At 37.5% G+C, this 18,466-nt stretch overlaps 1 protein-coding gene across 3 annotated transcripts in view; it reads right to left on the bottom strand.

The window, feature by feature from the left end:
• Positions 1 to 1,342: 1,342 nt before the first annotated feature.
• Positions 1,343 to 18,466, bottom strand: part of LOC136853191 (uncharacterized) — a 37,169-nt gene continuing 20,045 nt past the window's right edge. For all 3 annotated transcript variants that reach the window (XM_067128546.1, XM_067128549.1, XM_067128548.1), the window contains exons 4-5: positions 18,144 to 18,256; positions 1,343 to 2,761 (exon numbers count right to left, since the gene is read on the bottom strand). In XM_067128546.1, the coding sequence (XP_066984647.1) occupies positions 2,384 to 2,761; positions 18,144 to 18,256 (491 nt within the window). In that variant the 3' untranslated portion in view covers positions 1,343 to 2,383. The remainder of the gene's footprint in view (positions 2,762 to 18,143; positions 18,257 to 18,466) is intronic.

The following is an 18,466-nucleotide window of genomic DNA, read 5'->3' as shown; positions in this document are numbered from 1 at the left end:
AACAAGCTGCATAATAAATGGGAGAAAAAACAAGAACTTATGGATGACTATTAAATCTAATACAGTACTGGCTGTTAACACCCAAGGAAAATCAGGCATGTGATAAAGTAAGGCAAGTACAATGTTTACTACAACAAAATACCCTTTAAATTACACTTAAATCATAATGAAACTATACTTCAGTGGTAAATCTTAGCCTGAATAGCTAGGAGGAACTCAAGAGGAATACTAAGTGGACATATTTATTGACCCAAACCAAAAACCAAAACACTAATTACCCAAAACACTCTGAAAACTAAATGACTATCACATAACAGACACTCAATTCACTTGAGAACAGAGGAACAAAAAGTGCTTAAACAAGATTCTTTTGCAAACTAACCAACCAAACAGGGCTGTGAAATTCGTCCAGCAAGTGAAGGTGAAAAGGCAGGAAACCCAAAAATTCTCAAACATTGTAGCTAAAAGTGAATTAAGCAAAGAACATAAAAAAAAGGACATAATTAAAGAATGAATTTATGATGAAAATAAGACTCAAGGCAATCCTTGTAGAATACAAGGACTGCCTTGTCTGAGAATCTCAGTGAACCATTAACAGCGCACCACACAAAAAGTGAGACAGTTAATTACAGAGAATTTAAGATCTATCAGCACATACAAAGACCATACTTTTTTATACTACTTTTTACTTGTCAAAGACAAGACACCAGTGTCAGGGATTTCATGGACTATGAAACAGGCCTATGAATAATGGGTTAGTGGTGAAAAAAGTGCTTTCTTATTACTAGAATTGATTCTAAAATGTAATCACATTCAGTATCTAAGGACTGATTAAAAATTAATCCCCAAAATACATGTACTGAGAAAATTGTAAACACCATTAGCCATAAAGTAAAATTCTAGTAAATGAAAATTCATTACAGATCTTTTTATATGGGTGTTTTCTCTTTTATCTCTTTCCTGGACAAAGTATAAGGAGATTAAAGATTTCCAACATTTTCTGGGAGGGAAGGCTCTCTAGCATGGAGGGGCAAAAGGAATTCTTCAAGATTCATTGGTAATGCATACTGTGGGATTCACCAAAAACAAAAGACATACAAAGACTAGCTACAGGCAGTCCCTGGTTATTGGCGGCCTCGGTTATCTGCAATCCAGTTTTATGGCACTTATCTAGCGAGGACGGTAACTGGATTTTCTGTGCCAATATGCGCCGATCCCCAGTCATCGGCGCTATTATCGCCAATTTTTGGTTACTGTCACGCCATTGGGAACAGAACCCCAGCCAATAACCGGGGACTGCCTGTATTAAGACTTGCTCTTTTAAGGACATAGAAAAATAAAATTTTTCTAGAATACAGTATTTGTATTACAAAAGATAAAAAGTTACAAGTCTTGCACATATTACATATACATTATTTGCTTTAGTAAAATGACACTGCAAGGTAAATACAGCACATAATAATGTACTTGTTTAGATAAAGTTCATCACACCTGAAGTCTCCAGAAAAGTATACTTTCAACACACTGAGTCAGTCAGCCTCTACTGGGTATGCCAGAGACCAAAATCTTTACGAAAAACATCCAATTAATTCTAACAATGATAAAACTGTAAGTCAGCGGATCTCCATGGAATACCCTGCCAAGGCCCCTTGGAGATTTCACTGACCAACACTATCCATGTCATCTCAGGGGATATCTTCAGGAACTATCACATGCAAGCTGGGACAGTCGGGTGTTGTTACAGGGACTGAACTAGATGTTTCCAAGGATAAAAGAACTCACCAACAAAAACATCCCTTATGAAAACTGTTCCCAACTTAAGTTCAAGTGCCTCACTTAGTACAGAACTCCCACCTTATATGTAATGGGCACGTACGCTTACCCTGTTATCCTAAACCAAGCTGTCAGTACCATAAGGAGCAACACCCCTAAATGTTTTCAAGTGGAAAAACTAATGTGAAAGGCAATAATATGCCCTCACCTGGCCCAGGCCATTCAAAAACAAGAAAAAGGAAGGGGTAAGGAAGAAGGATGAGGCTTAACCACAAAGGAATCAATAAATCTACCTCTTACAGAATGAAGGACCAAAGGAATTAAAAAATAAAAGAACAGGAGGGGAATTCCAAACATTGGCATTAAAAAGAAAGAAACATATAAGGACACTGTGTGTGTGTGTGTGTTAAGTTGTAATAGTTCCTCAGACATCCACAGCATCAATCAACTACCTCTTTGGGGTGCTTTGGCTGGCCCCTCTAAGACTTCTGATTTTGGATCAGTGGTACAGTACATTTTTATTAAAAATTTATATTTCCAGAGTTTAGTTTCTGGATCTAAAAGTTTAACTCAGGGAGGCTGACTAACTGTTTAAAGTTTTTCCTGGAAATCATTTTCGACTTCGTACAATGAAGCCATGAATAGTTTTATTAAGCTTATGTATTAAAGCAACCTGCTTGTCCGGTGAGTATTTTAAAAGGCTCAATATTCTGCTTACATGTGAGCCATAGCCACTTGGAATGTCCAAAACTTGAGATTCGGCTCCAGCTGACTGCGCTGTAATTGGTCTGGGCCGATATACAGGTCTTGTAGTTTGATGTAGTTTGGGTTCCTTTGGATGTATCTGTCTAGGAGCAAGATCCTCTACTTCCCCAGATATGTTGTAAACACGTACGCTCATTCCTTTATGTTCATAAAGTTTGTCTTCTGTTAATTCCAGTACAGCAGCACCATATGGAGTGTCTTCTTCCAATAACTTTTCTTCTTTCTAAAATGTAAAAGCAATACTGTCATGAGCCAAAACCATGCATACAGTAGACTTTTTCTCATATTATTAAGAGAATATTAAAGATATAAAGATTGTCCATAGCATATATCTTGCTCACATACATTCATCCACACTTATGACCTACAAAATTTTTTAACAAAGTAAAAACTTCATAAAATCAAACTTCCAAATGAAATCTGAATGATAATGCATAAAAGCAGCAGCACAGACCTGTAGTGTCAAATACTGAAAAAAATCGGACAGTATACATGACCAAACCTGGTCCATGTTCACATACCATACTTCAAAACCTGACCTGACCTTACCAAATACATAAGCTACCATATGCAAGCAAAGACTATGTCAACAAGACCAATAAAATACCAAGAAGGAAACTCTATGTAGCACTGTGGTACAAATAAAGTCTCATAAACATTCTGGCTTTAAAATACTGCCATAAGTATTTTAGTGAGCAAAATGTGCAAGACAGCCCTCAGGATAACTAAACTACTGCATTTGTCAATCATGGCCAACATTATTAAGCACAGCTGATAAATACAGTACAGTGCTAAACATATTTCACAAAGGAAGGCAATAATCACCAGAATGAACAAAAAAAGATTAGCCAATGCACTTATACAACTAACCACTGTCTAGGTTGGTCCACTCCCAACCTGATCAAACCTTCAAGGCACAAGGCCTACACTAAGCAAACATTCTTCAAAGTTAATAAAACTGATAAAGCATACAGTAAGCACTGCACATAATTTTAGCACAATATACAGCACAAGACATATTTTTCTTTATATATACACCCACAGACACATGAACAACTGCAGCCAGAGAAATGTCCATACCAGGACAGTCAATTCATGAGATACTCCAAACTAACCCCATTCAGTACTTTAAGCAAAAAATCTGTAGGTAAATGGAGAACATCATGCACAGGTACAATACAGGTGATGTATGTAACTATGATCAATTCTTGTTTTGGCTACACCACCTCAAACCTTTGTTTAATACCATAAAATAGCAAATGCTTTCAAAGCCTGTGTTCTAACTAACTAACAAGGGACGTATCCATAAAGTTGGGGGATGGATGTGCCACTTCACCTGACTTTTTCCCCTTGGACTTCAGTCACAAGTTATGCACAAATGGTAGAAGAAACGGGGAGGCAGAGGAGTGCTTCCTCCAATACGAATGGTTTATGTTTGTATACCTAGGAAAAATACAAACTGTTTTAAAAATTTGGTATTTGTACCTGCAGGGACACAAACCATCACCTTTCATATCTTGAGACTCACTAATTAAGGGGGAGGTACTGCCAGGAAATTGTATCTGGAACGTGCCTTAAAGACCGAGAAGAGATAAGGTGTACCTCTCTGACAATCCCTTAGCAGTACTTGGTTGCCCCACCAGTCTTCTTGGGGTAACCCTCTCTTGCTTCCCCTCAAAACCCAGCATCCCTCCAAGGAGGCAGTACCGTCAGTTGGCAGCTTTTCCTACTATGTTAACGGATAGCTCTACCATGTTCCCTTTGCATAGTGTATTCACTGTATTCAACACTCATGATTTTGCTACAGACACTGCAACTGAAAGGAGAGACTTAAGCTCATTCAGCAGATCTACCTCTCTCCATTACCCATGGAGGTTTCTCATTCAGCTCCACACACATACACATTTCCTGAACTGATTAGAACTACTATTTGGTTATGCATCATCATGTTGCACATATATAACCAAGAATTTAGATTTGTATGGCATCCAATCCAGTCTTTGTTTGCTGTCTGCTTGTGTTGAAAGGGTTTTGAGTATAACTAACCAATCGGTCAGTTACTGTACAAGCTTCCCCAAATGGAAAAAGGATCAAAATGCTTCACAGATTGGATGGTTGATCAGATGGCAGAGTGGTTAAAGTACTATATACAAACTAATTTTGCAAATGAAATGTAAACGGCAACTTACAAAATGGCTTTCAAAACTATGCAGTTCCCTCACCTACATCTATTAAAGCTTAAATTGGATAGTCAGGAAAGGAACTTGACTCAAACATTACAGAACCATCTGAATACATAAATATTCTAGTTAATCTATGATACTATAACCTTAGCAGTCACACTGTTTGAATGATCAACTGTTTGAATGATCTTGAGTAAACTAACACAGTAATACACTACATAAAACTTGAATGATAATACTGTAAAAAAAAAAATTACCACTATCACTTGAAAAAACTGTGAAATGAAATGAAAAGTAAGGAAAGAGTTAACCAATTTAGAAGGAGAAAATTCATCTTAATAAATATTTGTATCATTTTCATGTCTTGTGATGGATCACATGATAAACAATGAAGCTGGCACATAAAAAACACAATATATTAGATCGTAAAAATTTTATTTGTTTCACAGGAAACCCATCACTTTTAATGCCCTCTTTTCATGCTAAGAAATTATCCAATATACTTCAGTCCCTCTTGAAAAGAAAGAAAATGGCAATCAACTTTACAGTGGACCTTAAAGTCTCAGGGAGCTAAAAGTCTCATTATTTATGCACCTGTGAGAATTTTAACTTCTCTCATGAAGTCCCAAGTAACTTTGGCTACTCAGAGAATTGCATTTATTCTTTTCACCTTCCATTCATTTTCCTCGTCATTTATATGTCTCTCTTTACAAAGTGATTAGTGAAACTATTCCTCTGTTGTGTAAAGACAGAGGTCAGGCCTGCAATCCTGGCATTCATATGCCTCCAGGATGCTGACTGTCAAATTCTTTTGCACCCAGCATCCAGAAAGAATTTTTTGTATGTTAGGCAATGTACCAATTCAGAGTACACACAGTTTTTACTGATCTCTATCAATCAGATGTTAACCAAGACCCTCACTCCAGATGCAGTATAGACACACAGGAACAGGATAAAGTTCTGCAGGTATTTGGTCTCCAGGACAACTTGGAGAAATTGGACTTGGAACCAAGGGCAACTTAATAGGATGGACACAGACACAGCAGATGCTCATGTCCAACAGATGAAAGGATCCAAAGGTTTTCACCCTTGAAGTAAGAGTTTTCCCCAAGTTTTTGCCAAGATGTGGCAATCTCTGATAGGCCATAAGATCTCCCTGTAAAAGTTGGTCCCTTACAGTCAGTTTAGGATCCCCTCTCTCCAACTACAGTCAGTAAACTAGTCATGGTCAGCTGTAGCCCACCCAGATAGGCACCCAGTCCCCCTGTTGGACAATCCAGTATTCAAAATCTTTGGTAGCAAGATCCACTGAAAAAGCAGATATCTAACTGATTTCTCCTTCCCCATAGGCTTTGTTTTTCATGGGTGCATTGCCAGGACACAGGATTTGGATCTGAAGGAATATTTTAAGGTCTAAATACCTCTAGAAAGATACAAAGCAATCAGAATCACAACAATGCAATGATGTTGAAAAACCTGTCATTTGGCAGTGACAATTTTAACATGGGTAAAGGCCAACAAGGTAGAGATTACATTGAGATTTATTCCATGAAGAAACATGATAACAGACAGCCACAGTAGAAAGAATCAAGTTCTTTGATTTGGAATGGTTTTCTATCCAGAAATAGACAGAGCACTATGACAGCAACAGGGTACCCCCTTGGTCGATCTATTTGCAACGAGCCTTAAAAACAAGCTTCCAGCATTTTACTACCCTTTTCCAGATCAAGCAGCTTTGAAGACAGGTGCTGTAATGCATTCCTGAGACAGCCTAAAATGTCAATAACCTAACAAGCTCCTCTTTCACCAAAGTTAAGTGATTTGTCAGCCATTTGACACGCTTTTGATAAGAGCTTCCCACGAGACTCCCCAAGTAAGAGAGCCTCCTACTCCAATTGTAATTCCACAGGTCAACATGAATTTGAAAATGCTGAACTTTTAAGCAGAGACAGCAGCTTTTCAGAGAAGGCAGCTGAGGTTGTCTCTGTGCCATGCAGATCTGCCCCTCAGCCTTTATCAAGCAAAGTGGAATTTGTTCTAAGGTTGGCAAAGTGATGTATTCCACAGATAGATGGCTTTCTATTGTTTTTGAGATAACAGAGGAAGTTGTTGGTCTCAGCCACTGAAGTCTATGGGTTTGGATATTCTCAGGTCTTTAAACTGTGTGACCCTGACTTAGGTTCTTTACTAGAACTGAGATGATTATGGCAGTACTTAAGAGAATGGGTTTGTCAAGAGGCCATAGCACCCCGAGATCGTATCCAAGTTGGTCCTAAAAAGTCTCTTACAACCATTTCTTTTGAAAGACCCTTCCTCTGTTAAACCCTTCTCCAAATCTTCCCTTACTTTATTAAGCCACCTAATCCTTTGCCTTCCTCTTGACCTTCTGTCCCTAACAAGTTCCAACCAAGCCCTCTACACTCCTTCCAACTCACTCATCTAACTATCTCAATCTTGACTCTCTTATCTTCTTTACCATTCTGGCACTTCTAATATCCTTATTTTCCAGCCTCTCAAGCAACAAGATCCCCAAAGCCCAACTCAGCACCCTTGTTCATTCCAGCTTCAGTTCCACTTTCCTTCTTAATGCCCATTCTAAACCACACATCATCACTGGTTTGATTACAGTATAGGGTATCTTTATTTCCAGTTTATTTGGCATTCTTTTGTCACACACTATCCCTGCCAGCTCCTTCCACTTCTCTAAAGGTGCTTTTAACCTGCTTTCAAACACAGTTTTACATCCTCTCTTCTGGCTTAAAGTTGACCCCAGGTATTTGAAATCCTCTACCAGTTTTAAATCTAGGCCTCTTCTATCTTGTATAAATAACATATCTCATCCTTGCTTGCTGGACACCGTAACCTTACTTTTACTGAAACTGTATTTCAAAAGATCCCATGTTGCTCTCTAACCCTTCTTTGCAATTCTTCTTCAGTCTCTGCTGTAATCACCAGATTATTTGCATACAACAATTCCCACCAACTTTCATTTCTAATGCCTTCACTCAATACACCCATAACCTGCACAAACAGATGTGGAGTAAATGCCAATTTTTAATGTAAACCAACTCTAACTTTAAACATTTCTGTTTTGCCATTGGCTGTTATTACTGCTGTTCTTGTTCTTTTATACACCTTTCAACCAACCTGGTCAACTTTTCTGTCACTTCCCCTCAATTATTAGGATGCCTTGGATCCTAACAAATGCCTTCTCTAGGTCTATAAATGCACAGTAAAACTTTTGATCACCTTCCAGCCACTTTTCCTGTAACCTTCCAGCATCTTTTCCTGTAAGTCTCTTGTAATAATGAAACCATAATGCTGTTCATCAATCTTCAAAACTGCTTGGTACCTCTCATCAAGTGTTCTTTCTCAACCCTTCAAAAAATGTTCTCTTATTTGATTCAATTACAATTACCATACGCCATATCTCCATTCTGATTAACATTTAACAACAGACTTTCTTTCCAGTCCTTTGGCATTACTGTACTTCCTCCTCCCATACTGCCCTTGACAATTCCAATATCCATTCTTCCCCCCCCTCTACATCAAGTACCTTCAACATTTCAATTTGCACCTCTGGTGTGCCTGGTGCTTTGTCATTTTTCATTTTACTTAAAGCCTTCTTTACTACTACAGACTGTATCTATCACCAGCCCCTTTAACTGAGCTGTCTCATATGCTAGGATTCATGGCAAGACACAACAAAATCCTCCTTCCATCAGTCGTCAGATACCTATGCCATACCTGCACAGCCTGTGCAACTAACAAGGAGGATATTGCCATAAGGCCTGTAAAGGCCATTAGGTATAACCTCAAGAGAAATTCTGTTATTAGGAAGAAGGTTTACAACTATTCATATTGTTCAGTGTGGTTAAACATGTGTCTAACACTACTTCCTTTTGGGTGCAGTAGTTTTAGGCATTTATTCATCCACTTGTGAGTTTGATGCACTTAAGCTAAAAAGACATGGGTCAAGTCAGGCCCACAGCCACTTCAGTTACTTTTAGTCAGTTCAGATGTGAATGCAGTTCTACAAATGAGTAAACATGTTCTTTTCTACTTTCTAAGATTTTACTGTACAATAAACTAACAAACAGGACCTTGCTCTAAGCCTGTAAGAGCCATTAGGTATTATCTCAAGAGAAATTCTCCTTTTAGAAAGAGAGTTGAAAACTACTCATATTGTTTATATGGTTAAACAGTTTCTAAAAACACTACCTTCTTTTGGTTGAGGAAAGTACTGTCAAGTGTTTATTCCTCCACCTATGAGTCTGAAGCACCCAAGCTAAAGGACAAAGTTCAGGCCCATAGCAACATTAATAACTTGATTAGTCAAGTCAGATGTGAAAACAATTCTAAACATGAGTGCCCGGATCTTGCCCTAAGCCCTATGGAGGCCATTACATATCTCAAAAGAAATTCTGCTTTTAGGGAGGGCGTCTACAACTATTCATATTTTTCAGTCTGCTTAAACACAAATTTCTAAACCATCACCTCCTTATAGTTGAGGAAAGTAGTTTTAAGTGTTTATTCATCCCTCTAGCATTGTCTTCTTCTGGATTTGGAATGCAGTTCATGGCTTTATTTACAAGGACCATGCTTTATCATGGCCCCTTATTAGCTGCAAGACGTCTGCTATACAGTTGACCTCCAGTATTCGCAGGGGATAGGGACCACAACCACCCATGGATAGCTGAAACCTCTGCGAATACTTGATCCACTCTAAAAATTATTATAACTGCCTATTTTCATAGTCCAAACACCAAAGACCCTGTAAAAACACTTATAACTGCCTATTTTAATAGTTCAAATGCCAAATACATAAAAAATGTATATTTAGTCACAAAAATATTATGAAAATACAGTCATTAGTGAAAAATGATCCACAAAAAAACTGCAGATAGGTGAATTGTCTACAAAGAATTTGGAGGTATGTTTCACAGAAAAATCCGCAAATGAGTGAAGCCGTGAATGCTGAACTGCAAACGAGCAGGGGTCAACTGTACCTACTAACAGGGTTCATCAGTCCAGCACCTTTCTTAAGTTTAAGGATCTCTGATAATTTTTTGGACTCGAATCCATCCAACTTAAGAAGCTACTCAGGCTAACATAAAGAAATTGATTTGTGGTGAAGCAACCGTAATTTTTTTTTCTTAAAAACCCCACATATTATAAAAGATTTGCCTTCCTCCCAAGCCCTCTAAACAGAAAATGACCATTTGCACCACATGGGGCTCTTACGGACCAAGAAATTACAAAGATCTGTAGAGAGGGTGACTCATCTTCTTCTGGGATAAGTCTGGATATAGGCTTTATTAGATTAGACTAATGCAAATTAATGGGTCTGTAAATGTAAACATATTAATTCTCTTTTTTAAAAATATATATTATTCATTTATGTGTCTAATATTACAAAATGGCGAATAAGCATCAAAACCAATTGGCTCCTGCATCTGTGAAAAGTAAGCAATGGGGAAGGGGCAGAATAACACCCATAACTTTGTTATTTTCATGAATTTTAAAATATTTTACCATTTGGAAACAGAAGCTATGCTTGATCATCTCAGTACTGAAAATTATACCAATTTTCATACTAAACTGGGCATTTTTACTGTATTTACCTAACATTTATACAGCTATAAGTTCTAAGCTGCTAGCTTGCTGGGTGGTTAAGAAAAAATAAAAGAAAAAGAGGGATTGTCCCTGGTCTGTTGGCCTATCTCATCTTGCCATTTACCTTCCCTTTGGTAGGTAAGGAGACAGCAATTTTGTTTTCTAAGGCTCAATTAGTTTTCAGCTAACTGGCCTGAAAGGAGGCTGGGTAAGTAATAAGAATGTTAGTTAAATGAAGAAATAATCAATCTTAATATGAAAATTATTTCTATGAATCTTACCTAAAACACATTAACAAGGACGGTGGGTTAGTGCAGCACTCGGCAAAGGCAGGCACAGTGAACCCCCTGTATTCGCGGGGGATGCGTACCACACACCCCCCACGAATAGCTAAAATCCGCAAATACTTACAACCCCTCTAAAACACTTAGAACTGCCCATTTTGATAGTTTAAACACAAGAAAAACCCTGTAAAAATGCTTATACCTGAGTATTTTAATAGTTTTATCACAAAAAGTGCATTTGTTCATGAAAATTATATGAAAATACAGTAATTAGTGAATATTTCTCAGTGAAAAATACCGCAAACGGGCGAATTTTCCACAAATAATGGGTAGATATGTTCCACAGAGAAACCCACGAATGAGTGAGTCCGCGAATTGTGAGAACGCAAATACAGGGGGTTTACTGTAAACCAAACCACAGAAAACATAACTAACTTGAAAAGTAAACCAACAAGTGACCCCTGCGTGATGTTATAATCCTGCTCTGCCTCTAGCTGAGAATTGATATCAGGTATAATGGACCAAGGAGGGTAACCATGTTCAGAGCAGAATCCAGAAAAGAATGGGTCTGTTTACGTGCAGGTTTGAGTCTGAGCAGGTTGGTGAATGAACTCATGTGAGCCCTCAATACTTGACAGGGCTTGGGCTAAGACAACTTAAGTCAAAGATTCAGCTTAAAAAGGCAACCCAAAATAAGTCCCTCTGTTTCTTTTTTATCTTTATCCTGTGTCTAGAGACTTCTTCGGTAGACATCAATTCATTAAGTGTAAGATTACATCATATAAATACCAACTTTCTTGTACAAGGCCTCATTCACCAACATTTCTTCTCAAAGTGAATGTCCGTAAAAACATTTTTCACGGTCAATGCCAAACAACAACGCAGTTTTTGGCTGTTTTAAGACAAAAAGAAAAGTCAAGTCTTTACGTTTAAATATGTTTCTTCCTTCTTCCGAGAACTTAAAGTAAGAGATGCATGGACACAGGCAGCTGTCATCATCTGCTAGTGCAAAATAGAATAGCGAATGAAAATTGTCAGTTGAAATGTGCCTGACTAGCATTTTCTTTAAAAGTCCAAGTCAACTTGAAATTAAAAATTAATGTATCATGGATGATAATACATGCAGTCTCCAGTTATCTGCGGGCTCAGTTATCGGCAATCCGGTTTTTCAGCGCTTGTCTAGCGATGAAAGTCAGAGATTTTCTGCGCTGAAATGTGCCAATTTTCACTTATCAGCACCGATAATCAAGTACTGGCACCAATATATACCTAACAGAGGCGCTGATCTCCAGTTATCGGCGCTGAAAATCGCCGATTTTTGGTTATCGGAGATTTTCACTTATCATCACACAGTTGGGACGGAACCTGCGCCCCTAACTGGGGACTGCCTGTACAGAAGAACAATCTGACCAAGAAAGAGGAAGGAAAACTTGAAAAATCAATATTTAACTTAACAGAAGAAGAGTCTCTTTGTTACGTTGCGGCTGCATCGCCAAGAATTCTGCATTGAAATGTCCTAATTTAGGAATAAAAGAACAAAAAGCAAGTAATTAGAAAAATCATGGCTGAGCACAATTGAGAGGGGCAAACTACATGTGCCTTCTGATGCTTTCATGTCTGTTATCTATTACGAGAGAGATATTTACTGCGGCTCATGGCAAAGCTTTACGGAAGGTAAAGATCGAATAAAGTTCCTAGTTTCTCAATTAGAACTGCTGAAGCTGATGCTGCCAAAGATGCAATTAGTTTCTTGCTAAACTTCCTGTGTATCTTAGGATGAAATATCTAAATAAAGTTATTGTAATAAATGAAAAGAAAAAGAATTAGTGCAGAGGCATGAAAAGAAATTTATGAAACTTATAACCTAATACTGAATGGATATCGAGATGTTATTTGTTCTTATTTTGTTAAATGAAACCATTCAATACTTAGGATGAATATGGTTTTGTTTTTATCCTTCTTACTAGACAGTTTTATGCTCTTGGACTTTCAAAGACACATGGCCCAAGTGGCTCAGCTTAGCAGTAAAGTGAAAATTTTAAGAAAGTCTTAACTGAAGTTTAGTTTTACTAACGTACATGGATTATCATAAATAAAAGACTGCATAAATGAACAGCATCTGGACATAGGAATCTCTAGTACGGAGGGGCTCACAAGACCACCTGTGCAGATAAGGTCTTATTTTTGTCACCAAGTTAGCGGACCTGTTCTTCTCTGGATCCTGTCTCAGAGGTACCATTTGAGAGAGAGTTGCTGTAAAGTACAGCAAGGATGGTGATTTCGTGCCAAAGATCATGTTGTATTTTGTCAGGACTGACAAGATTAACCCTATAAGTCCTGGAGATGTCAAATGATGTCTACTGTTAACTTTGTAGTGAATTCCAGGGTATGTCATATGACATATTAATTTGCCTCCCAAATAATCTGAGCAGAATTGGTGCAATTTTTCTTGTATAACATGAGTATAGTATTGGTGACAAATAGGCAACTCAATCAGCCCTCAGTCATGTTTGGCATTAGGATACCAGTCCTCCATAGGAAGTGAAGGTGGAAGGTTCTCCTGCTCCCTTCTCTGATCAATCCAGCACCTCGGGGTGGGGGGACGAAGAACTAAATGACCCTATTAATATACAAGAACGTTATTCTGATAGTGATGATAGTGACCAGCATGAAGGAGAGATTACTGGTGAAGAAGAAAGAATCCCTTGGGGGTGAGGGTCCATTCACCATTAGAAACAGCGGAGGGTCGGAGTCCTCCCCCTCGCATTCACTGTCAAGTGGACGGTCTGTTCGCATGTGACGTTTGGCACTGGTTGGATTGATGGCCATGATTTTGTCCCAAATAATTCTGTGTTTACTAGATCAGCAGGAGTACCCAACGATTTTGAAATGAATCAAAATAGCCAAGAATTTGACAATTTTTGCTTTTTTATAGATAGATGAAGAAATGCACGTCATGGTCGATGAAACCAATCACGGGTTGATGTTTGCTTGCAAGAGATGACTGTTTTTCTTGCTCTCACTTTAATCATGCCTCACCATTCTAAATTAGAGAGAGAGAGAGAGAGAGAGAGAGAGAGAGAGAGAGAGAGAGAGAGAGAGAGAGAGAGAGAGAGAGAGAGAGAGAGAATTTTTTTTAGCGTGTTGGATAGATTTTGATACTTTTTGTTTTTTGTGGGTAAACTTTTTTGTTTTTGTGTATATTTTTCTTGGGATATAAATAATAATTTAGATTATTTGCTGCATAGAACTGCAAACATTTAGAATATGTTGATTGGCATGGTGTTTTTTGTGAGCATGTATGCGAAGAAGCCTGCCCTAGGCCAAAACACTTCAGTCAGCTGTGACACCACTTATCACCTGTAGAAACTTTTATAATCAACTTGCTGTGGTGAGTAAAAAAATTTGTCATTACTCCATGTGTATGTGCATGCTATTTCCTTTGCATTCATACGCATATTTCTTAAACTAGCGATGATCAGCTTTAGCCTGGCATAGGTGTATGCATTACCGTAGATTATGCCAGATTTTAAGGGTCCAACTACAAATACCCACTTAATAGCAGGTATGCTCTATAAACAAGTGCACCTTCATTTCCCCATTGCTCAATACCAGAACTTTTAAAGCAAAAGAGGAGGCAACAAACCTCTCGTCGCACTTCATGCTACATAGTCCCAGCAGTAACTAGGGACTTAGTGTACAACAATTCCATGGGTGATTACCAAATCTTTAAGGAAAGAAATAAAAGCAGAAGCACATCCCCACTGCATCACAATATCTTCTAGTGAAAAATTCTTTACAAGTTTGAGATGTAACCAACAGCTTGTACTTCGTGTTCCTCTGCCTTAAGAACAGGTCGAAGGGACTCCTCTAAATTACTTTAAATGCTTTCCCCTAATTTATGAACTGCTGTAGATTGTTTTTTGTACTAACTTCCACTGGGCATACTGCTTCTTTCTTTTAAGTGTGTACTTGAAGTGCAAGTTTAATGAGGCAGAGTTTAATAACATATATAACAATTTACTTATTTTTACAGCAAATACGTCTGAACACACTCAAACACATCACTTTGTGAAACTAGGGTTCTCACAATACAAAGATGTACACAAACAATACCATGAGTGTTACAAAGAATGTGTACAACAAGTAATTGAAAAAGATTGTTAGACAACTATTTGTGGTATGAAATGGTTTAAAAACAAAATGCTCAGCACTCAGAAAATCCACTTGTACAAAAGTAATGAAATCAAAGAAAATCCAAGAAAAAACAAACACATTTTAATTGACTGTGTTTTGCGTGTCAAAAGTAGCCATGCTGCACTTAAATACCAAAAAATGAGCAGACATACAAACACGAGGAAATTATCCAGAAGGTTGGAAAGTTAATACCATTATGCCACAGGATTATGTTTTGTTTTGAATTTTGAACAAGATATATAAAAAACTGTATGATTCAGGTCCCCAAAATGAAACAAGCTGTCGCTTGCGCTGCTGTGAATAATCCGAAGGGTGCACAGATGATTCCTCCCACCCATGTGGCTTTGGGTAAAGTAGGCCAATCTCCTCCCATGTCAGGGGCGGAGGCGACCGACAGGGAAATGGTAGCGACACAACCCTCCATCTGCTGGGCAAAAATAGGTTGCCTCGCAGACAGCTCTCTTTGACAGCTACTGAACTGACATGGGAAAGTTCAAAGGCTATGTCCTGTTCAGATGGGCACACAGAACATGCTTTCACATGGTTAGGGAATGCAAAACAGTTGGTATAGAAGACAGATGGAACTGCATATACTGAAGCTTCCTAGCTTCAACCATTTGAAAGAGAGAAGAAAGAACTTAATATACAGTTTCATAATATTAATAAGTGTGTGCCTGTCATGCTTATTAAAAAAAAAAACTGTTCCCACAATTATTCCTGCAATATTTACCTTCAGGGATTGGTTTAATATATGGTGAAGACATCCTACACAACATAAATGGTAGAACTACACTAATTTTCGTGGGCAGCACAAGAAAAATAAAATTCTAATACTTCCCAACAACCACAGGGCACTGCCAGTGATGAGAACACTTCAGCAGCAGAACATTATGGTATAGAAAACAGAGTTGCTCTCTCCTTATTTACCAGAGGAAAGTTAAGTAGGAGGACGAGATCAACCAATAGACCAGGAAAACACCCTCTTTTATTTTTCTCAACTACCGAGCGAGCCAGCAGACCAAAGTTTATACAGTAGCTATATGAGTGCTAGGCAAGATTCACAGGAAATAATAAACATTTTCCCGATGTTGGTGAAATGCCAGAGCGGTGCTTCCCCACCAGTCATTTCTGCTGATGCACCTCGCCAAAAGAATTCAGCTCAAGAGTGGGTTGTAAGTTTATTTTAAATTCTTTTGAGAAAGTTGCAAACTTGAGAATCAAACATTTTAATAAGCCTTTCATACTATACCTTTCTCAGTGCAGAATTTCTTTTCAATTAATTAATTATCCTCTAAAAATACATATCTGTCTTGCATAGAAGGCTTAATTTGGTAAGCAGTATCCCATTTAGACTATTCATGAAAAACTTATTAAAAATTGCCATTTATACCTGTATCCCCCTCTATATGTTAACCCTTAAACGCCAACTGGACGTATCGTACGTCGACTAAAATTGTTCGTAGGGTGCCGTGTGGATGTACGGTACGTTGACTACAAAAAGTTTTTTAAATATTCGCGGAAAAATAGTTATAGGCCTAGTTTGCGAAAGATTTTAAATTACGCGCCTTGAGGGATGCTGGAAGTTCACGGATCACACAGTTGTTTTGTTTACAAGCGTTACCCAGCCGCGCATGCGCGAATTTCTTTCTTCTTGCACTACAGAGCATCAGCGACGCATCTCAGAAATTCTTTCGTCACTTTGTCATAATTTTTGCACCGTTCTATATTAGCTGTTACATAAAGTTTTATATATGAAAATCTGTGCAATTTCATGTAGAATACAACAAAAAACAACCCATGGTTGTAGCTTTTATCAGTTTGGATATATTTTCTTATAAATCACAAAAGTGTCAAAACTTCAACCTTCAGTCAACTTTGACTTGACCGAAATGGTCAAAAAACGCAATTGTAAGCTAAAACTCTTACATTCTAGTAATAATCAATAATTTACCTTCATTTTGCAACAAATTGGAAGTCTCTAGCACAATATTTCGATTTATGGTAAATTTTTGAAAAAACCTTTTCCTTACGTCCGCACGGTAACTCGGCCGAAAATCTCAGAAATTCTTTCGTCACTTTGTCGTAAGTTTTTGCACCATTTTATATTAGCCGTTACATAAAGTTTTATATATGAAAATTGCGCAATTTCATGTAAAATACAACAAAAAACAACCCATGGTTGTAGCTTTTATCAGTTTTGAAATATTTTCATATAAATCACGATGTGCCAAAATTTCAACCTTCGGTCAACATTGACTCGAACGAAATGGTAAAAAAACGCAATTGTAAGCTAAAACTCTTACATTCTAGTAACATTAAATCATTTACCTTCATTTTGCAACAAACGAGAAGTCTCTAGCACAATATTTCGATTTATGGTGAATTTTTGAAAAAACTTTTTCCTTACCTCCGCGTGCGGTAACTCTGCTGAAAATCTCAGAATTTCTGTAGTCACCTTGTCGTAATTTTCGCACCGTTTTATATTAGGCCTTACATACAGTGTTATACATGAAAATGTGCACAATATCACGTAGAATACAAAAAAAATAACTCATGGTTGTAGCTTTGATCAGTTTTGAAATATTTTCATATAAATCACGATAAATAGAAAAAATTTTACCTTCGGTCAACTTTAACTCGACCTAAATGGTCGAAAACTGCAATTGTAAGCTAAAACACTTACAGTCTAGTAATATTCAATCAATTACCTTCCTTTTGCAACCAACAGGAAGTCTCTAGCACAATATTTCGATTTATGGTGAATTTTAGAAAAAAACTTTTTTTTACATCCACACATTACGAATTCATGCATCATTTTGTGATAATATTTTCTCTGTGTTGCTTTGATTGTTTTACAATTTGTTATATACCAAATTCATCGCAATTTAGTGTACAATACAACGAAAAAAAATAACTCATTAGCTTTAACCGTTTTGCTCACAGCGTGATTTGTATACAATTATATATGAAATTTTTTTTTCGCGCTGTCATATATTCCAATACTTCCCCCAGAAATAGATTTTCCTTTGTCAAAATCCCCTTTTTTTCATTTCTGATGGTTGGATACTAAACTTCAGGCAATGACAAAAAGGAGCCAAAAAGTAACTCTTAATCTTAACAACTAAGTGTGCTGTGATTTTTAAAAAAACTTTTTCCTCCAGCGCTAACTCCCGAACGCCGCCAGCATACGACAGACACTTTTGTAAACAGAGGCTCAGCGTTTAAGGGTTAAGATAAACAAACAAAAAATTAGATCCCAAATATTTCCTACTACAGAGAAAAAGTTATGTGCATGTGTCCCTACCCACGTGAGGTTAATACTTACCACTGATACTGCATGGCAATCCTCATCTAGAATGACAGCTTGGGAATTCAACTCACCCCCCAACTCAGGGCTAAAGAATTCTTGAATCTCTGGGAATTTTTTTTGTGCTTCTCCTGAAAAAAATAGTTTTAATCAACTTCTTTGTTATAGTATTTCATTACAATGAGTCTTTTTTGTAATGTTTGCCAACAATAATTCCTGATAACTGCAAATTAGCATAAAAATATACAGTTCTTTTCATAATTACAGTACACCAAATTAGTAATTCCCAAGAGCTTTCAACTATGAATAAAAATTCATTCATTACACTTCATTTTCTTGGA

Source organism: Macrobrachium rosenbergii, chromosome 26 (genome assembly GCF_040412425.1).
Source record: "Macrobrachium rosenbergii isolate ZJJX-2024 chromosome 26, ASM4041242v1, whole genome shotgun sequence".
Lineage (NCBI taxonomy): Eukaryota > Metazoa > Arthropoda > Malacostraca > Decapoda > Palaemonidae > Macrobrachium > Macrobrachium rosenbergii.
Note: the sequence above shows the minus strand (reverse complement) of the source record. Positions and strands in the feature narration are given on the sequence as shown.